A 22,642-nucleotide genomic window follows, 5' to 3' on the forward strand; every position below is an offset into this window, starting at 1 on the left:
GAGTTCAACACCCCCCCGCCCCCGGCTCACTCCAGTTCCATCCTCCTGCCCCAGTTCAACCTACCCCATGGCCCAGCTCACCACACCCACTCATAGCTCTGGCTCAACTCCCCCGCATGCAGCCACCCTCTGGCGCGGCTGCAGCTTAACATCACCCTCTGTCCCCTGCAGCTCTAACCCACCCCAAGCTTAGCCCTCCTGCCCCCCTCCCACGGCCCCTCCCCATTCTCCACCCCCCCGCCCCACCCAGGACTTAGCTTTCAAAAGGAGCTCCAGGTGCTCGTGCTGCTTCCCTGGCTGCAGAACATGCGTTTTGCTGGGGAAAAACCCACCCTCAACTTAGGCAAAATCCGGGTTATGCGAGGTGGCATGGGAACGGACCCCTTGCGTAATTCGAGGCACTACTGTACTTCTAGACTTTGAACCAATGCGTAAGTCACTTGCATAACAAGGCTGGTATTTACCAGACCTAGAAAGAGAAATCTGCATCTAACCCTGACTGGGGCCACAGGAAGTACAGAACACTCTTACAGAACTAAGAGATTTACTCTGCTTTGGATAATACTGTTGATCACTGTGGATTCAGTTTTTCTTTCAGCAGGAGGGATGGTTTTGATAGTTACTTTTGATTATGATATGAACTAAAACCAATTTTTAATACCCTGTAGATTCGTGGTACATTGAAAAGCTGGACCAAATTGTGGTGTGTGCTGAAACCCGGAGTACTGCTCATTTATAAAACCCCCCAAAATGGCCAGTGGGTTGGAACAGTGCTCCTGAATGCTTGTGAACTCATTGAGCGGCCTTCCAAAAAAGATGGCTTTTGTTTCAAACTTTTCCATCCCTTGGAGCAGTCCATCTGGGCTGTTAAGGTAAATGAACATCCATTCTTGAAGACATTGAGTAATGTATCTTTCCCCAGTATTGAGTAGAAGCAGCTTCACATAACAGAAGTTTTTTGTTTTTGTATGTAGTAAGTGTATCTTTCTAGCTGTTTTAAACTTAATTCTGTAGTACCTACTTTTGTACTTTGTGTACTTTTCATCCAAAAAGTAACTGTGACCTCTGTGATCCATACCGTGATTGGAGCTCCAGGTGCTGCTGTTGCTCCCTGGTTGCAGGTTGTGCAGTCTGCCCCGGGGGAAAAAGCTGCCCCCAACTTAAAAAAAAATGGGTTACACGAGGCTGTGTGGGAATGGAACCCTCATGTAAAGGGTAGAGACTAAGAGCCAAAATATCTGTGGATAGAGTGCAAAGAGCCGTGTGTGTGTGTGTAATATATATATATATATATAATATATATAAAAAAAATAAATAACATCTCTCTATATATATCCATCCCCCAGGGTCCTGCAGAACACCATTTGGGAAACACTCATCTAGATATATAGATACGTAGATAAATAATATGTGGATCAGTCCTGCTCCCATCCCCCCCGCCACCTCAGGCACCCTCCCAACCCCCTGCTCTAACCCAGTGCACCCACCCCTCCCCCAGAACCAGACAACCTCCCATTCTTCTTTGAGTGTCCCCGTGGGTGGTCCACGTTAGGTGTCGGGCTCGCCCTGGCGCCGCAGGTCGGATCTTCCAAGCAGTTTCTGCCGGACCGCGCATGTGCCGGTGCGCGCCGCTCCCTTGCACGCTCCTGGCCACGTGTGGGATCTGGTCCCCGCCAGTTCCTCTTTAACCGCCATCAGCTGCAGACGGAATCTGCTCAGGCTACGGCCAGAGTTAGCGTATTTAACGTTTTTAATTGTTTTAAAGTTTCTTCAGTCTTAGATTAAGTTAGTCAGTTGTTGTTTTCAACAACAACAACAAAAAAACAAAGGAAAGGGAAGGAATTCAAAGCTTCCAATCCTAGTAACAAGCGGAGCACCGGAGGCCAGGAGCCTAGGGCCATTAGCCCTCCTGCCGCGGCAGGCTTTATCCGAGAGGGGAACAAGCACAGAGAAGGTGCTAAGTACCCTATTAACAACTCAAAGACTCACCACAATGTCCTCTTCAGGATTCAAGAAGTGTGAGTCGTGCTGTGAGGCGATGCCAGCGTCTGATGGGCACAGTCAGTGTATAAGGTGCTTGGGGGAATCCCATGTCACTCAGAAATGTTCCTTCTGCGCCAAGTTAACAGCCAGAGCAAGGAAGGACAGGGAAATGCGGCTGAAAATGCTGCTGTTTGACAAGGCCCTCCAGCCAGACGTGCCGGAGCGGCCGCAGCAGGAGGGACCCTCCGGGGCCCATAAAAGGAAAGCTGCATCCCTAACCCCATCAGCGCAAAAACGGAGGAAAATCTTCTCAACCCGATCCCTGCCGGCAGCAACAGCGAGCGGGACGGGTGGAGCGCACAGCCCCCAGCCGCAGCTACAGCTGATTGGCGGTGGCGCGGAGACGCACGTGGCGGAGGTTCAGCCTCCGATGATCAAACAGCCGCCCCGCATGGCGGGCAGGGCGGCGGCCAAGCAAGCGCCGGAATCGGCGGCTCCGCAAACAGCGGCACCGACCCCCAGGGAACCGGTGGCGCAGAGCGCGCAGGCACGCAGCCTGCAGGCACCGGGGGAGACCGCCCGCGCGGCACCGCTGAGGAGCGTGCTGAGCGCGGTGCAGACTACGGGGCCGAGATCCCCGACGCGTCAGGGGGTGGAGCCACCCCCACAGGAGAGGGGAAAGGCAGCACAGAAAACATGGCACCGCAGTCCCTCTCCATATAGGGCTGCAGAGCTGCTTTCTCTGAGCCCTCCGCTTGTGCTGCAGACTCCAACGAGAAGGCAGGGGTCACCCCTAGCCTATCCGGAGCCCCCATCTCCATTTCTACAGCCAGTCTCCCCATGGCTTGGACCACCTTCGCCCTTCTTGGGCTTCGAGCCACTTGAGTAGGACCACAAATCGGTCTCTCCAGCATCCCATGTCTCCAGAAGATCTCGCTCCCCCAGACGTAGGGGGTATGCACCAAGGGAGTGGTCCAGGTCACCATCCCAGGAGCAGTGCCCGTGTTGCCATGGTCGTTCCTATCATGCGGGGCATAGACACCATAGGCATACTACCAGGGACAGATCCCCACAGACGGTTCCGTATCCCCGAGGGCAATCGCGAATGGGGACAGAGACTCAGCTATCTCAGGGGGAGTTGGTTCTGGAACCCCGGGATTTTCCCTCGCAAGCTTCTAGCGAGCGGATGTACCACAGTCAACAGGACCCGGAGGGGTCCAGAGAGGCGTACCCGAGCAGTTCCTCGCTGTCCTCCCCGGATGAGGCTACAGCCCCAGGGGACATCCATCCTCCGGACGATCTCAAACAGTTTGAAGAGCTGTTTAAAAGCGTGGCCTTCATGCAAGGCATCCAGACAGCAGAGGTGCAAGAGAAGCACCATAAGCTCCTTAAAAATCTGAGACCTCCGGCCTCCTCTAAAATAGCAATACCTCTTGACGAAGCAATCTTGGAGTCCACCACCATGCTATGGCAGACCCCTGCGACTATTCCGCCTGTCCACAAGAGAGTGGACAAGAAATACTTCGTGCTGGCGGAGGGCATGGAGTTCCTATTCAGCCACCCGCAACCAAATTCTCTGGTGGTAGAATCGTCTCAACAGAGATCAAAAACGTCTCAGTTCAAAACAGGGAACGGACAAAGATGCCAAAAACTAGAGCTGTTCGGCAGAAAGGTCTACTTCTCCTCCACCCTACTGTTGAGAATGGCGAATTACACAGCGCATCTAGTGAACCACAATTTCGACAACTACTCTAAGTTAACCTCCCTCACGGACTCACTTCCAGAGTACAAGAAGCTGGTGCTAAAGGCTTTTGTGCAAGAAGGCTACGCGGCCTCGAGGACGGGAGTTCAGATCGCCCTGGATGTTGTGGACACAGCAGCACACTCCACAGCTACGGCAGTGGTAATGCGAAGGGAGTCCTGGCTCCAAACATCGGGTATCCCGAGGGATCTGCAGGCGAAGATCGTCGATCTCCCCTTCGACACTCAGAAGCTGTTTGCTGAATCAACTGACTCGGTCCTTCATCCCAGTAAAGATTCAAGAGCCACTCTTAGGACCTTAGGGATCTACACCCCTCCATATAGAAAGAAAAAGTACTACCCTCAGCAAAGACGGTACCAGTATCAGCCACAGCGTCCCCAGTACCACAGGGGTTACGAGCAAGGGCGACATCAACAGCATCAACAATATAGAACTCCCAGGCGACGTTCCCAACAGAGCCGTGCGTCCTCGGGGCAGGGCCAAAGGCCACAAGTTTGACACACAGATCCAGGGCTGCGCCATCACTACCATCGCACAATGTCATCCGAAGCTGTTATTCCACCATCGCCTCCGACCATTCTATGACCAGTGGCAAAGGATCACCACAGACAAATGGGTGCTGGAGATGACAGCCACGGGGTACGCGATCCCCTTCCAGTCGCTCCCACCGCCACGACCTCCACCCAGGCCCCACCTGCAAGATGCCTCCCACGAAGCGAGACTCAAGCGGGAGGTAGACCATCTTATGCTCATAGGGGCAGTGGAAAGAGTGCCGGAGCAACTGCAAGGGAAAGCGTTTTACTCCAGATACTTCCTCACGGAGAAATAGACAGGAGGCTGGAGGCCCATCTTAGATCTTCGAGGCCTCAACCGGTACCTGCGCAAGCAACGCTTTCGGATGATCACAATCGCCTCCATCCTTACGGCACTGGACGATGGAGATGCATATTTTGACATAACTATCCATCCAGCTCACCGACGATTCCTCCGGTTCATGGTAGGCAAGGAACATTTTCAATACAAGGTCCTACCGTTCGGCCTCTCCTCGGCCCCCAGAGTCTTTACCAAGACCGTGGCAGTGGTGTCAGCCTACCTGCACAGACAGGGGATATTTATATTCCCGTATCTGGACGACTGCCTACTCAAAGGGGCCTCGAAGGAGGAGGTACTACGCATGATATGCGTCACAGCAGGCATGTTCTCTTCGCTCGGCCTGGCTATCAATCTGGCAAAATCAAAGATAGACCCCACACAGGACATAGAGTTCATAGGGGCACGCATAAATTCTATTACAGTGAGAGTGTATCTACCAGAGACTCGCTTTCGGGCCATCGGCTCCCTCGTGCAAGTCATCACCTTCAGCCCTACGGTGCCGGTTCTGATGTGCTTACAGCTGCTGGGCCATATGGCAGCAGCGACGTTCGTAGTACAGAACGCCAGGTTACACATGTGCAGCATGCAGCACTGGCTGGCGAGCGTATACAAACCGGCAGCACGCACCATTCACAGGGTGGTGTCGCCCACAACAGAGGTGCGCAAATCCCTGCAATGGTGGGTAAACCCCAAGAACATGCTAACGGGTACCCTTCCACCAACCACAAGTATCGGTTTTTCTTACTACAGATGCCTCCCTCATAGGGTGGGGAGCACACATGGGTGAAGAGGTGACGCAAGGGCTGTGGTCCTCCACGGAACAGTCACTGCACATAAATATACTGGAGCTCAGAGCGGTGTTCAACGCCTGCAGACACTTTCGAGACCATATACAAGGCAAAGTAGTCGGGATCAGTACAGACAATACCTCCACCATGTTTTATATAAATCGGCAAGGAGGAGCTCGGTCCCGTGCTTTCTGTGTGGAAGCAGTCCTGTTGTGGAACTGGTGCATTGCCAACAATATAACCTTGAAAGCCTCGTACTTACCAGGTGCTCACAATGTGAAGGCAGACCAGCTGAGCAGGCATTTCGCACTCGCACACGAGTGGCAGATCCGTCCCGATCTGCTATGACCGATTTTTTTCACGCATGGGGTTTTCCCCAGATAGACCTGTTTGCCACTCAACACAACAAGAAGTGCCCACGATACTGCTCCAGGGCAGGACTGGGAGGGGGGTCCCTGGGGGACGCATTCGCGATCTCCTGGAGGGGCCCCCTGCTTTACGCTTTTCCTCCCACAGTGCTGATCCACAAAGTCTTGCAGAAAGCCAGGAGAGAAGGAGCCCTAATGATCCTGATAGTCCCAACGTTGGATCGACAGCAATGGTTCCCCCTACTTCTGCGCATGTCGGACCGTCCACCGATGCCCCTCCCGGTGGCGCCGGATCTGCTCATGCAAGCCCAGGGGTCCATAGTGCATCCGCACCCCCAAGGCCTGCAACTACAAGCGTGGTTAATCCATGGCTCAGCTCCCTAGAGAGCACATGTACGGAGGAAGTGCAACAAGTCCTAGAAAGTAGCAGGAGGACTTGCACCAGGAAGACCTACAAGCAGAAGTGGACTCACTTCATGGCATGGTGTTCTACCAAACAGTTAGCCCCCCTTTCGGTGCCTGTACCTGTAATATTAGAGTATTTACTGGACCTCAAGAGAGGAGGACTCTCACTATCCTCGTTAAAGGTCCACCTTGCCTCCCTTTCGGCGTTCAGGCACGAAGAGGAAGGGCACACGGTGTTCGCTCATCCCATGGTTACCAGGTTCCTCAAAGGGTTGGTAAACCTATACCCTCCTCGGAAACCGCTTTCACGTTCGTGGAACTTGGACCTGGTGCTTAGTGCGCTAACGGGACCACCGTTCGAGCCTTTAGCCACGGTTTCCCTCCGCCTCCTTACGATAAAGACGACCTTCCTTCTCGCAATCACGTCAGCTCGCAGGGTGAGCGAGCTTGCGGCAGTTATGGCAACGCAACCCTGCACTGTTTTTTCCAAGGAGGCGGTAACCATATGGCTGCATCCAGCCTTTGTTCCTAAAGTTTCTTCTGAGTTTCATATTAATGAACCTATTGTTTTACCCTCGTTTTATTCAAAGCCTCATAACTCTAACAAAGAGGCGCGCCTACACCTCCTGGATGTGAGGAGGGCGCTAGCCTTCTATATAGACAAGACCAAGTCCTTCCGTAAAACGGATAGACTCCTAGTCTGTCTCGCTCCCAAATCGAAAGGAGAAGGTCTCTCTTCGCAGAGAATCTCGAAGCACGTCGTATCCTGCATAAAAATGTGCTACGAACTCAAAAAGACTCCTTTACTGGCCATGCCCAGGGCTCACTCCACTAGGGCGGTGGCAGCATCAACAGCCTTTTTCAAGGGCGTTGCGCTAAAAGACATTTGCAGAGCGGCGACCTGGTCATCCTATGACATCTTCGCCAAGCACTACGCCCTTCACAGGGTATTCCCAGAGGATACCCAGCTCTCGACAGCGGTCCTCTCGGGGACAACCTGCACATGATCCGATTACCCACCTCCTATTTTGGGTTACTGCTGGGTAGTCACCTAACGTGGAGCACCCATGGGGACACTTGAAGAAGAAAGAGAAGTTGCTCACCGTAGTAACGGTGGTTCTTCGAGATGTGTCCCTGTGGGTGCTCCACCACCCGCCCATCCTCCCCGCTTCGGATCTCTGTTTAGTGTTTTGCAGGAGCATCCGAGGCGGTTGTTCAAGGAACTGGCGGGGACCAGATTGCGCACGTGGCCAGGAGCGCGCAAGGGAGCGGCGCGCACCGGTGCGTGCGTGGTCCGGCAGAAACTGCTTGGAAAATCCAACCTGCGGCGCCGGGGCGAGCCCTACACCTAACGTGGGTCACCCACGAGGACACATCTCGAAGAACCACCGTTACTACGGTGAGTAACTTCTCTTTTTAGACCAGTTCCTCTCCTGTCCCTCTTCAGAGCAAAGCACCCCCAGCCTTTCCCCGCACCCCGCTCTAACTCAATGCCAATGACTCACTGGAGCCACTGCGACCACATGCTTCTCCCACTCCTGGCATGCCACAGGTTGGCCACCCCGGTGTAGATCATGTGTTTGGCTATATTAATAGATGGATGTTGTGGGAGTCCTTACCAATAAACAGAATACTGTATTCTTTGCTGAAGAGCATATAGCATGTTTTATGTAATGTTTTGCTGAAAAGTCTTTTATTCAATATCTGTAAATAGCTATTTCACTTCTTTAGATTTGATGCTCAAGTAAATTGATAACTTCATACACAAAGAATTGTTTTATTTGCTTTTGTGTGCACTAATGATGATAGAGACCCTGTAGGCATTTGAAGCTTATATTAGATTTTGAAACATGATGGCAGTGATTATTTGAAAAGTAGAATCCCTTTTATCTCACTTGCTCTTAATTCACTGTATTTTCCAAACAGCCAGGGCCCTAGGGCTGAAGTGAGTGATCTCACTTTGTGGCTGCTAGAGGGCACTACAGCATCCCATTTTGCCCATTCTCCAGCTGATCCAGAATTTTGATGATCCGATCTAGCCCTGGTCCCAATTAGACCAGATAAATGGGGTTCTACTGTATTACTGTACCCCCCTAGTAAGGGATAAGGAATTCATTATATTCTGCACTCTACATCTGACACAGAGCTGCTAAGTAACTGCAGCTGTTCCATGTCATGCCTTGTTAGCGATGGAGAATGGTTACCTTTCTTTTTCATTAAGTTCAGGCACCTAAAGTAATAATTAGCTGGCATTTTTTGAGCAACTGTTATCTGTTGGGAGTTTTTTCACTGAATTTTAAACACTCACTATTAGGATTTTTAAAAAAACTGGTTGTAGCTTTACTGTAGTCAAAAACCGTTTCAAAAGAGGCTTTCCTCCCCTCCCAATTTCCCACGGTTTATTTGTTGCACACTGATTTCCCCATTCCCTTCTAGAGCTATGTTGCTTTTTGTGGTTTAATGTAACTTTTATAAGTTCACTGCTTTATGTTCACTTACATAATGAAGGTTGTTAACAGCTGGCTTGAATGTGATGATCTAGCTCTGTAGAAAATGATAATCAGTTTTAGGCTGAGATCTGCATAAATCAAGACAGTATTTCCTCATTGCTTACCAATGAACAGTGGATTCATTTGTTTTTAAAATATCTGTTTAGACATGAGAGGCCTTTCCCTACCAGATTTTAACTTTATTAAAGTAGGTCAAATTTTTAACCTGAACAAGATAAATATTGTCCATATTAAATGTGTTAAGGGATGGAATTGTATTTGTTCATTCTGGTTAGTTATTAGTTTTAAGTAAAGTCCATGTTAAAGTTTGAAGGTGTCTTCCTTGTATGGTCGCTAAGTCAGTAACAGCAATCTGTTAATCAAGCTATAGATCTTGCAGTAGGCAAACTTTCATGAGGATAAAAGCAGGTGAGAGCAGACTATCTTCTACATCAACAAGTAAGAGAGAGCTATCTCCCTGTGAGCAAAAGCGGTGAGCCTGTAGAACAGGTGTGTCAGCAATCAACTCCTTCGGCAGCCTACCTTCAGCAGACGTTTTGCAGTTGACCGCAACTGGGAGCTCCATGATCTGGTACTGACAATGCTTTTGTTTTGTGAAGAACCCCAACCAAGGATCTGTTAGCTTTTCAAACAAACAAGAAACCTTCCTGCCTCTTCAGAGACCTAAACATTGTTCTGTCAACACTCACAAGACCCCCATGAAATCTTCTAGGTTTTTGCTCTCTGTCACTCCTTTCCATGAAAGTTGCTTTTCATTTCCATCACCTCATCTAGAAGGGTTGCTGAGCTTGAAGTGATAGCAGATTCTCTTTCCATTGCATTCCATAAGGATGAGGTTGCTTTGCATCTACGTACATCCACAATTCATCCGCAGTGTAGTTTCAGAATTTAATCCTAATAATCAATTCACTTACCTGTGTTCTTTACAAAACCACACACTTTCAAGGATGTTAAGACTGTTCTTCCTTGATGTTCAACAAGCCTTAGTCTTGTACTTGCAAAGGAAAAAAAACAATCAGGAAATCTGTCACCGCAGGAGAAAGAATAAGGGATGTGCCCTCTTCCGTCCGAGAATCTCCAAGTCAGTCTCTGGCTGCATTCTGCTCTGTCAGCTATCTAACTGTCTCGGTTCCGTCCATCCCCTAGGAAGTGAGAGCATTCCGCAAGAGCACAAGCAATGACTAGGGTTCCATTTCATAAGGTGCTCTTCTTTGATATCTGTAAAGTGGTCACATGAGGCTCTGTTCCCTCATTTGCAGGACTCCACCTGAGGGACTCCTTTTGGGACTGCAGTTCTTGGCTCAGCTGTACCAGCTACATCCACACACCTTCCTCCATGTTGTTATGTAATAAGAATCCTTATGCAAAGAAGGAGAGTTACTGACCTATAATGGAGGTTCTTTGCAATGTATAGCCTCTATGTGTATTTCATTACCCTCCCTTCTTCCCCTCTGCTTTGGCTCTTCCCTGCTTTGTGGCAGAAAGAGAACTGGAGAGACTCTGATGAAGGCATGAAGTAATCCAGGATGCAGTCATGGACCAACTGAACTATGTTGCAGTTCTTTGACTCTGAATGCCTGGTGCATGTGTGTAATCCAAAGTAGTATATAGGTAGAGACCACACATCTCTGAAGAACCTTTGGTATAGGTCCGTAACTTCGTCTTTACTTGCTTTTCGTGCAAAACTTCTTTCTTTTAAGTTCCATCTTCTAACCTAGAAGTTTCTCACTAGACTGGGAGAGATCCACAATCCAAGAGCCAGACAGGTTTTCTTATAAATTAAGCTGAATTGACAGCATATTTAACACATCTTCCAACCATGGTGACAAAATTATTACAAACCCCTTTATCAGTTGCCTTAAAATTTCTCTAACTTAACTGTTTTAATAGTGGTCTGTTGAGTGGCATTTTCAGTGCTTTAGCCTCTAAAATACATGACAAACAGAAAATTAGCTGTTTAAACTCTACAAAAATATTTTAATATAAGATTGTATTTCAAGCTTTGCATTCTCTGCAATAGTTTCCTGTCTGGAGACAGAGTGGCACACTTTCCCATTGATTTGTCCTGGAGATGGCACTTGGAATCTACAGTAATGAGGGTCACAGAAATATCTACGACAGATAGACTTAGGAATTTGTACCAAGATTGGTATCTCTGGGAGGAGAGGAAGCTACTTCCATCATAATTTGACTTTGGGGAAGAGGGAAGAGAACAAGTTAGGACAGGATGGGGTGTGCTGAAAGACCAGATCATAAGTTATTTGCCACAGACAAAGTCCACGGAAGACTAATTTTAGAAGTTCAAGACCTTTGTCTTTCAAGTGTGGTTCCCATCTTAACCCCATTTTAAGTTAAGTGTCTGAAGTGGGAAAGAGAGCAACTCTTCTGCAGAACCATATCTTCATTAGGTGTTGCTGTGCATGACAGTAGATTTTCCTGAATTGTAATCAGCTTGTTACTACATCAAACAAGCCACAAAGCAGCTAGATTCAAAATAACATCCAAGGATCTGTTTTATATATTTATAGGGCCCCAAAGGCGAAGCAGTTGGTTCTATAACTCAGCCATTACCCAGCAGTTATTTGATCATTAGAGCAGCTTCAGAATCAGATGGTAAGTAAATTTTTTTATATTAAAGATTCGTATTGTTCCATTTTGCTGTTATAGCATTATATTTCTAGCTCCATAGTTCAGCTTAATGTGCTCTTTTTATGAATGCAGTATATTAGATTGCTATACCTTAAGCATTTTTGTCATGACATGAAGAACTTCACAAAGTTTTAGTAATAAGTTTTGACTTACTTAAACAAAACATTTGAGACCACATAAGAGACTAACAAGCTCTTCCTAATAGAAGAAATGTTAATCCACGTTAAATGCCAAATATCTTGAAAGATTCTAAATGGGAAAAAATTTCAAGATTATTGGGTAACTTTGGAAAGTAGCTGCTATGCAACCATACTAGTTAATTAACTTAACACTGCAATATACATTTTATATAGGCCTTATTCTTAAAAAGGGATATAGCCAACTTAAAATCTAGTAAATTTAAAGAAATGAGTAAAAAGTAGTTTCATGAGTTAGTTGTCATATGTTCGCTTTCTGTATATTTGGCTTTATGATCAATTTCTTATTTTTCAAAAAGCTTTGTTCTTTTGCTGTTGAAAAATGCACAGAAAATTGAACAAGCATGGCAAATAGTGAAGATGGCAATACATACAGTACCCCAATGAAACAGTCAATTTTTTCTTTAATCTTTCAGATATAATCTTCAGTCTAGTCTATTAGAAATCTGCAAATGTATCAAAAATAGGGACAGAAAACAGAGGAGGAATATCAATCAGTTCTCAAGAAGGCAAAAATTTAATGGTGGGTGTCCCAAGGGTCCGTTCTAGGTCTGGTTGCTTTTTGGTCCATTATTCAGAGCATTACTAAATTAAAGTGGGAAATTTTGCACAACAGAATTATTTGGGATAAGCAAAACTAGAGAAAGCTGTTGGGAACATCAAAGGACTCTAATAAAGCTAGGTGATGAAGCACAGTAGCCAATATGAGTCACTACAGGAATGCAGGAAATGGTACATTGGCAGGAATAATTTGAACTCGTCGGACATCAGAAGGGTTCTGAATTCATTAGTCAGAGGGAAAAAGAATTGGTGGTGTTGTGAACCAGTCAGTGCAAATATTTCTGCAGTATAGTTGTAAAGTTAAAATATAAGCAAGTGTAAAGAATGGAATGTCTCAACTGAACATTCACTTACATGTTTCTTTGTAAGCAGATGATTTTAAGAAAGTACTGAAGTTTTACACACTCCCAATTGGGAACAAAAAATATTGTGTGTGAGAAGAGAGAATTCAGTACAGTTGATGCTCCATGCTTTAAAGTTGAGTGTTTTGGTTTGACAGAACAGAGAAATACTAGAGAGCAATAGAAATGCTTTCAAGATAACAACGTTTTCTAAATGTTTAAAAGTGCATGTCTGGTCAGAGGAGCAAGAAGGTGTGTTTTTTTTTTTTTTTTCCTGAGCATGGTGGGAGATGATTAGCAGGCAAAAAGGGAGGTGGAGCTCAGCCTGTACTAGGGGAAAAGGCATACCTTGTGTGACTCCTTCCGCTATAACACAGGCTAAGATTTTTGTTATGGTTATTTTTAGTAAAAGTTGGACAAGTAACGGGCAATAAAAAGTCAGTCTGTGACTTCTACTAAAAATAACAGACAAAAGGGGGAGTGGCAGGTCAATTATCCACCACTGTTTCTGCTCATGGTGGCTGGGAGTTCTGGGGTGCCCCTAACCATCTTGCGAAGGCTGGGATAGGGAGCTCTGGAGGCCAACCCTGCATGGCTCCTAACCACTAGCCCTGGAGCTTCCAGCTGCAGCAGGGGCCCCCTTGAGCTTCGAGGTTAGCAGGTAAAAGTAACAGGGTATGTCTGTCATGGCACAAAGCCACAGAGGACCCTGCCACAGCTCAGAGCTCCAGGTCTGACAGTTGGGAGCCACCATTCTCTCTCCCCACACCCTTGCACACAGCCTGCAGAGACTGGGAACTGTGGGAGGTGCCCACCACAGCTCTGAGTTCTGGGACTGGGAGCTGCAGCACTCCACGCCTGTTGCACTAGCGGAGAGCTTTGGGGGACCCACTGGCTGACCACTCCCACACCATGGTTAAAGTGGAAGATGTCATGGAGGTCTCTAGAAGTCAAGGATTCCATGACCTCTGTGACGTAATTGTAGCCTTAGTTATAACATTCTGTTCTGTGACCATACCAGTCCTAACCTGAAGTCTCTTTCCTATCTAGATAGGACTAAGTTATTTTTATATTTTAGTACTGGAATGGTGTTAAAATGCAAGTCACATTTTAATGTGTGGAGTAAGTGTGCATTTACTGTTCTAGTATGTATTGCAAATATGAAGTAAATGTGGGCCCTAAACTCACCACTGAGAGATGAACAGTATCATATTACATGACTAACAGGCGTCTGTCTTCAGGCAGGTGTTGGATGGATGCTTTGGAACTGGCTTTGAAATGTTCTGGTCTGCTTAAACGAACCATGATTAGAGAAGGTAAAGAGCATGACTTGAACTCTTCAACAGAGTCTACACATGTTTCTCTCTATGGCTTATTGCGTGCTAACAACTTACACAGTGCTGAGACCTTTCCGTAAGTAGATCAAGACTTCAATTTTATTCTTATCAGCAAGTTACTGAAGCTGATATAAAACTCTTATTTAGGCAGATCTTTGAATTTGAAATATTAATATCAAAGTGGGAACTTTCCTCCGATTGGAATTCCTTTTGCCTCCTAATGCCTGTTAAAGATGTGATTCTGTATTTTTTTTTTTTTAAACTTAACTTTCAAAATCTGCAGAAGTGATTCCTTTATTTGGTCATCTTCTAATGGCTCTGCATCTTACTAATGGGTACTCTGCCACCTTGTGGTGCCTGGCAGTAGAAGCTGGATTTTAAGAGGTGTCTTTTCTGCCCAGCTGTCTTCAGTGCTTGGCAGACTCCAGAAGATTGCTGAGAGGGTGTACCCTGAATCGCAGTGCGGATTCTGCGCAGAGAGGTCTACCGTTGATATGGTCTTCTCTCTAAGGCAGCTGCAGGAGAAGTGCAGGGAGCAGAGGAAGCCACTCTACATAGACTTCATTGACCTGACCAAGGCCTTTGACTTGGTCAGCAGGGATAGTCTGTTCAAACTGCTCCACAAGATAGGCTGTCCTCCACGGTTACTCAAGATGATCCAGTCGTTCCACGAAGACATGAGAGGAAACATCCAATATGACGGCGCATTATCGGTTGCTTTCAGAATCAGGAGCACCGTGTCAAACAAGGATGCGTGCTTGCTCCGACATCATTTGGGATCTTCTTCGCACTCCTCCTGAAGCATGCCTTTGGATCTTCAACAGAGGGCATCTTGCTGCACACAAGATCTGATGGGAAACTGTTTAACCTTGCAAGGCTGAAAGCTAAGTCTAAGGTGCAGGAAGTCCTCATCAGAGACATGCTGTTCGCAGACGATGCTGCTGTAGTGTCTCACACAGAAGACCAGCTTCAAAAACTGCTGGAGCAGTTCTCCAAAGTGTGCAAGGACTGTCTTCTTTAGGCTGATGGTAAGCCCAAACGTACTTAGTCAGGATGTTGCTGAATCCCTATCAATCAGCATTGACAACTATACATTAGAGGTCGTCCACGAGTTCATGTACCTCGGGTCCACCATCACTGACACCGTCGTTGGACACTGAGCTAAATAGGAGGATCGGAAAAGTGGCCACAACTCTGTCCAGACTCAGCAAGAGAGTGTGGAATAACAACAAGCTGTACACTCACACCAAAATGCAAGTCTACAGAGCCTGCATCCTCAGCACCCTCTTTTATGGCAGCGAGACTTGGACCCTGTATGCCCGCCAGGAAAAGAGGCTGAACGTCTTCCACTTACGCTGCCTCAGGCGCATCCTTGGAATATCATGGAAGGACAGAGTGACCAACACCGCCGTCCTCGAGCAAGCTGGAATCCCAACCATGCACACCCTCTTCAGGCAGCGTCGGCTCCGCTGGCTTGGCCATGTCCACAGGATGAATGATGGAAGGATTCCAAAAGACATCCTGTATGGTGAGCTAGCCTCTGGCAAAAGACCTCCCGGATGCCCTCAGTTGTGCTACAGAGATGTCTGCAAGAGAGACCTCAGAGAGGTAGATATCGAGCTGGACAACTGGGAAGAACTAGCAGACGACCGCAGCAGATGGAGGCAGGGGTTACACAAGGGCGTTCAGAAGGGCGAGATGAGGATCAGACAGCTAGCAGAGGAGAAGCGAGCGCACAGAAAGCACACTGAGGACTTGCCAGACACCCACCACATCTGCAAGAGATACAGCAATGACTGTCACTCTCGTGAGGGTCTTCATAGTCACAATAGACGCTGTAAATGAAGTCCTCACTTGAAACTATAAAGGGCACGATCCATAGTCTATGCAGACTGAAGGATGCCTACCTGTCTTCAGTGCACCCAGTGTCTCCACTACTTGAGAGAAACATTGGTCTTCTGATTTGACCATGCAATGTCTCAAATGCTTGAGAGAGATGTTGGCCTTCTGATTATTTGGTACTGTTTGTTAAGGTAGGTAGTGCCTTTGATGTTGACTGTCATGGCAGTAAAGAGAGAGAGGCATGAGGACAAAGTAGCCACTGTGAGCAGTTTTGGGTCTGGTGCCTCAGAGCTCTCAGATCCATCTAGTTCAGACTTCTGCATCAGGAGCAAGGGGGCTGGGCTTGCATATTAATGTTGGATTAGAGATCATCTCAAATGTCATAGCTGTAGTTTGGTTTTCATTTCATTTCCCATTTTGGTTCTGGCTATGTCTTCAGTTTTTGAGAGTTCAGTCTCTAGCAACCCAGATTTGCCTTTTGGATCAGAGGTGTGAAGCGACATCGAGTGACACTGAAGAGCTTTTAAGTGTAGGCATATTTACCAAGCTTCAAGATCCACATTGTTGGGATGAGGGCTCCAGCAAAGCAGCACGTACTGCAGTTTGGCTCCCTTGGCAGTGCAGCAGGGCTAAGGCAGGCTCACTGCTAGCCCAAACTCCACACCACTGCTGGAAGCCAACACCATGGATGGCCCCTTGGTAGAGTGGTCAGGTGGCTCTGCCCACTGTGTCCTGCGTGTGCCTATAGTGACTGCCCCTGCAGCTCCCATGGGCAGTGGTTCCTGGTCAGTGGGAGCTGTGGGGTGGAAGCAGTATGTGGAGCTTCCCTGATTGCCCTTCCACTTAAGGGCTGCAGGAACATGCTGGCAAGCCAGTGCTTGTAGCTCAAGCCCCAGGGCGGGGTGGATGTCAGGGCTCGGGGCTTCCACTCTGGGGTGTGGAGACATGCTGTGGGCTGGTAGGAATAAAGCAGTGGGCCTCATCTCTTAGTCTCCTTTAACACTTAAGACTCTAGAGCAAGAGCTTTGGCATCTGTTGTGACCATTAGGGGTCCAATCCGTGGCACCATTCCTCATCTAACTATATACCCTAGGTTTAAGCTAGATGGCCTCCCTTTGAAGGGGAGGTCTATTTTAATTTTTTTAAAAGGGACAAAATATTGGAAAAAATTAAGGGCGTGAGACTGACAGCTTGGACTCTGGAGCTAATTCCATCTTTCAGAAGCAGGCCTTCTACTCCATCTGTATAGTATGAGAAGCAATCCTACCCACAGCCTTTGTCATGCTCTTTTTCAGCAGATTTGACCTCAAGCCCTAGTTTTGATGAGATGGTAGATTGCCAAGAACCAGTCATCCAGGACTGAGCCACACTCATGTCTGGGGACAGATGAACACATTTTATGAATGCATGGAGTTGAATTACCTCTGACCAGTGGGTTCAAGTGATTCTGTCTGAAGTGGATATGTCATTCACTTCAAAAGATTTTTTCTTGTTTGAGTGATTGTTCATGTGCATTCCAGTATAGGTGCACACACATATGCATGCCTGGTTTGTGGGAAAAATTTTTCCCGAGCAGGTAGCTATCAGGTTACCAGGCTTCGTGCTCTAGAGTGACTGCAGGGAGCATATGCCAAAGAGTGATTCTCACTTGGCTTGGTGAGAGCCATCAAGGGATCGTTGTTCAGTTTGTAAGACTTTCAAGAGAACTCTTAAAGACAGAGCTCAACACCTCAAGGTTTTGTTACTGGAGGCAGCCTTTCAACCTGAGAAGTCCCCATATGCAGTGCCAAGTAAGTCTTTATCAGTGCATAGTGCACAGGCAATGAGCTTGGCCATGGTGTTGACAGATGCCCAGCGCCATGGTCAGAGGTCAGTAACCCAGCCTCTTTGGAGGCACAAGTCCCCATCCCCAGTGCACCACAAAAAGAAAAGGCATGACAAAAGTAGGTCTCTGGCTGCCATTAAACACAGGGAGATGACTCAGGCATAGCCTGCAGGGGTGCACCAGGCACAGGCCCCAGGTGGTTGGGCTTCAATGCCGATCAGAGGTCTAGTCTGCACTCTCGAGTGCAGTTACCCTTGACGTCAGAGCCATTTTGTGCAGAACAGAACCTTCTGCGAGTGACGGCCCCATTTTCCCCTCCAAGGAGAAATCCATCCCCAAGGGACAAGCCTACAGTGATGGTACATGCTATGTCACCTGCAGCCACGGCACCTATCCTATCACTGTCCTGTCCGGTCTTCACGCAGGTGCCATCAGGAACAGCACCACCATAGTCTTTGGTATCTGATGCGTTGAGCTCGGCGTCTGACTCCTACCGTTAGAGTTTGAGTAGACGTAGGAATGCTTGTTCTTTGTCTTAGAGGAGCCATCACTCTGTGTCAGGATAGTGGCCATCCAGTTGGCAACTGGCTCCAAAGTGGCTGTTCTGGACTCCATGGGCATACCACGAGAGCCAGGGGCAATTTGTTTGCCCTTTTTCTGGGGTTTTGTTGCTGTCTTGGCTTCAGGGATTCGTCAGGTGCCACGGTTGGTGCTGTCAGGTTCTCTGGGAGCTCTTCTACCTGACATGTCATTGGACCAGCTGCTCCCAACAGCTGTGACTTCTGTGGCTCCATCTGTCACTTTGGTACTGACTCATTTGGCACCTACATCATCGGTACTGGTGGTGTCAATGCCATTCCCTTTGGTGCTGTCCACTATGACACTGGCCCTGCTGGTACCAGTCATTCCCAGTGGGTTCTTTCCAGCGTGCTTGTCAGTTGCACCTCCCCGCACTCTTTTGAGGTTCAGTACTGCCTCCAACAGAAATGGAGGTGCAGGGATCACCCCAAGGGTCGGGGGTGCTCTCCCCTGACACAGAGGGTGGGGGTGAATGACCTTCCTGGTACCATGGAAATTGATTAGCCTGTACAAGAGGATACATCCTCTTCATAGTCTCCAGGCACAGCTGTTGTGGGCTTCTCGGCCTCCTTTGTTTAGGAGCACAGTTGGGCTCTTCAATAACCTATCACTAAGCTGGACAAATTGGTGTGGCAGACGCTGGCTTTAATCCCTCCTACAGTGAAGAGAAATGGAAGGAAGTATTTTGTCCTCTCAATGGGACATGAACATTTGTTCACCCATACCCCACCTGACTCCATGTTGGTGAATGCTGCTAGCCATAGGGAGAGGCAAGAATTTTAGGCCCTGCCGCAGAGAACAGAGAAGCGAAATGCTCAGACCTTTTAAGGCAGAAAGGTTTATTCAATGGGTGGCCTACAGTTAGGAATTTCGAACCAACAGCACCTTGTCAGCAGATATTCCTACAATACTACCTCCTTCCTGGCCAGGTTTATGGAGTTGATCCTGCCTGAAGCCAAGCCCAAGTTCACGGTCTTGGTGGAAAAGAACAAGCTCATATCGGGGGGTGGCCTGACATCATAAAGACCTTAATGGGGTTCCCCATCATGACGGCCAGGTGTTGCATGAGTCTTGGGACACTTGATAGCTTGCACCTTTTGTGGTGTGCACACCAGACTTCGGTTTTGTCCCCTTCAAGTGTGGCTCACTTCAGTATATCGCCCTGTGAGGGAACAAAGTAGGCAAGTTGGTGACATTGCCTCACCATGTGTTGATAATCCTACGTTGGTGGCTGGATACTTGGACAATGTGTGCAGAGGTGCCCTTCATGTCTCCCCAGATATTCTTGTCTTTAGTAACAACAAGACAGCAATGTATTATATCAGCAGATGGGAGTGCATACTCCTTTCCCCTGTGTCACGAGGCCCTCAAGCTATGGGAGTTGTGTGTTCATCCAGCATTCTTCTGCAGGCTCATTACTTACCTGGAGCTCACATTACCATAGCAGACCGTCTCAGCAGAAGCTTCTTCATGGCCCATGAGTGAGCCATTCACCCAGATGTGCTAATATCAATTTTCCAAGTCTGGGGTCATCCCCGGGTGGACTTTGTTGCCATGCACCTCAACTCAAAGTGCCAAAGGTTTTGTTCATGTCTGAACTGGAGTCCTGGGTTCTTGGCAGATGCATTCAGTGTCCCAGAGAGGCTCCCTCCTGTGTGCATTCCCTCCGATTCCTCTTGTCCACAAGTTCCTCCTCAAAATTTGAGCAGACCAGGGCTCAGTGATTCTTGTGGCACCATATGGGTCAGGCAACACTAGTACACGGTTCTGTTGGAGTGGAATCCAGTAATCCTTCCATTATGCCTGGACCTATTGACACAGGAGCACTGGGAGTTTCAGCACCCTAGCCTTTGGTCCTCTCACCTCACAGTATGGAAGCTTCATGGCTGACTGCCATTGAACTTTCCTTCTTAGAACCAGTAACGGAGGTCCTTTTAAACAGTAGGAAACCCTCTCTGAGGGCTGCTTACTTGGCAAAGTGGAAGAGGTTTGCAAATTGGGTGTCCCGCAGGGAGGATGTCTCCCTTGAAGGCCACGATACCCTTTATTCTGGACTATCTGTGGCACTTGAGTCAGTTGGCATTGTCTCTGCTTTCCATCAAGGCACATCTAGTGGCTGTCTCTGCTTTCCACCCTGGGCCAGCTCTCTCGTCAGTCTTCTTGGACCTTGTGGTCAAGAGATTTTGTGGAACGTTTAGAGAGGGTTAGGCTGCTTGTATGGGAACCCTTAACCTCATGGGACCTCAATTTGGTCCCTTCCAAGCTTGTGGTCTTCCCCCTTCAAACCTCTTGCTTCAGGTTCCCTGCTGTTTTTTAAGTTACAAAACAGCCTTTTTGGTAGCCCTCACATCAGCCAGAAGAGCTACTGGCCCTCACAGTGGATCTGCCCAATAGTGTTCCCCAAGGACAAAGTTAGATTGAGACTCCATCCAGCCTTCCTGCTGAAGGTTGACTCATCTTTCCATGTCAGTCAGGATGTCTTGTTACTGGTTTTCTGTCCTTAACCTCATGCTACCCCAAGGGAGCAGAGCTTGCACGCTCCTAACATTCATGGGGCTTTAGCCTGTTACAGGGATAGGACTAAAACATTTAGGAAGTCGTGGTAGCTCTTTGTGGCTATAGTGAGCAGGATGAAGGGCCTCCCAGTTTCTTCCCAGAGAATTTTATCCTGGATAGTAGCTTGCATGAAGGAATGCTACAAGCTAGCAGGGATTCTGCCTCCTCGGATCAGGACTCACTCTGAGGGCACGGGCCTCCTTAACAGCATTCCTAGCTGATGTCCCTTTTCAGGAGATCTGTAGGGTTGCCACCTGATCTCAGTCCATTACACAATTATGCAGCATACTAGAGAGGACGCTGCAGTTGGTAGGGCTGTGTGGCAGTCAGCTTGCATTCAGCTACATTGGATTGCACGTGAAAAGTCACTTGAAGAAAAAAGGCAGTTAATTACTTCCATAATTGGTGTTCTTTTGAGATGTGGTGTTCATGTCCATTCCAAAACCCTTCCTCTTTTCCCACTGTCAGAGTAGCTGGCAAGAAGGAACTCAGTGGGGTGAGGGGATGCGGGGACAGGGAAGGATGCAGGAGTGGGCGGTGCCTATATAGGAGTCCATAAGGGCATTCACTCCAGGGGGTGCCACTCTGACCTGATGGCTACAAGCTAGGGAAAAAATTTCCAGGAACTGGGTATGTGGATGCATGAGCACCTACATTGAAATGGACATGAACAACACATCTCAAAGAACACGAATTTATGGAAGTAAGTATGGTAGGGTCTCTAATTCGTGAACCTAAGGTTCGTGAATTCAATTATTCATGAGCGGCCGCTTCCCCTGGGGCCCTGGGCAGGAGCCCTAGCAGCCAGGCTGCAGGCGGGAGCAGCTGCCATACAGTGTTCATGAAATTCAGCATTTGCAAGGGTTCTCATCACGGAACCCTTGGGAATGTTTAGACCCTACTGGTAACTGTCTTTTCCCACCTAACCTTCCCTCTCAGGGACACTCCCAGGAGGCAATTCTAACTTTAGAAATGGAGTGTGAACATTTGGAAGTATCATAGAATCATAGAAGAGTAGGACTGGAAGGGACCTCGAGAGGCCATCGAGTCCAGCCCCCTGCCCTCATGGCGGGACCAAGCACTTTCTGGACCATCCCTGAAAGCCATCTATCTAACCTCTTCTTAAATATCTCCAGTGATGGAGATTCTACCACCTTCCTTGGCAATTCGTTCCAGTGTTTGACCACCCTGACAGTTAGGAACTTTTTCCTAATATCCAACCTGAACCTCCCCTGCTGCAATTTAAGTCCATTGCCTCTTGTTCTTGCCTCTGAGGATAGGAAGAACAAGTTCCCTCCCTCCTCCTTATGACACCCTTTTAGATACCTGAAGACTATCATGTCCCCCCTCAATCTTCTCTTTTCCAAACTAAACAAGCCCAATTCTTTCAGCCTTGCTTCATAGGTCATATTCTGTAGACCTTTGATCATTCTTGTTGCTCTCCTCTGGACCCTCTCCAATTTCTCCACATTCTTCCTGAACTGTGGTGCCCAGAACGGGACACAATACTCCAGCTGAGGCCTAACCAGCGCAGAGTAGAGTGGGAGAATGACTTCTCGTGTCTTGTTCACAACACACCTGTTAATGCATCCTAGAATCATGTTTGCTTTTTTTGCAACAGCATCACACTGTTGACTCATATTTAGCTTGTGGTCCACTCTAACCCCTTGATCCCTTTCTGCTGTACTCATTCCTAGGCAGTCCTTTCCCATTCTGTATGTGTGAGACTGATTGTTCCTTCCTAAGTGGAGCACTTTGCATTTGTCCTTATTAAACTTCATCCTGTTTACCTCAGCCCATTTCTCCAGTTTATCCAGATCCTTTTGAATTATGACCCTATCCTCCAAAGAAGTTGCAACCCCTCCCAGCTTGGTATCATATGCAAACTTCATAAGTGTACTTTCTATGTCGACATCTAAATCGTTAATGAAGATATTGAACAGAACTGGTCCTAACACAGACCCCTGCGGAACCCCACTAGTTATACTTTTCCAGCAGGATTGAAAGCCATTAATAACTACTCTCTGGGTACAGCTATCCAGCCAGTTGTTCACCCACCTTATAGT

General features: G+C 47.8%; 1 protein-coding gene across 6 annotated transcripts in view; it reads left to right on the plus strand.

Annotated features, from left to right (window-relative positions):
- The window catches only part of OSBPL8 (oxysterol binding protein like 8), a 166,639-nt gene that overhangs the window by 109,726 nt on the left and 34,271 nt on the right, over positions 1–22,642 (plus strand). For all 6 annotated transcript variants that reach the window (XM_075012541.1, XM_075012573.1, XM_075012532.1 and 3 more), the window contains 3 exons: positions 669–872; positions 11,218–11,302; positions 13,679–13,850. In XM_075012541.1, coding sequence (XP_074868642.1) covers positions 669–872; positions 11,218–11,302; positions 13,679–13,850 — 461 coding nt within the window. The remainder of the gene's footprint in view (positions 1–668; positions 873–11,217; positions 11,303–13,678; positions 13,851–22,642) is intronic.

This window comes from Carettochelys insculpta, chromosome 1, assembly GCF_033958435.1.
Source record: "Carettochelys insculpta isolate YL-2023 chromosome 1, ASM3395843v1, whole genome shotgun sequence".
NCBI lineage: Eukaryota > Metazoa > Chordata > Testudines > Carettochelyidae > Carettochelys > Carettochelys insculpta.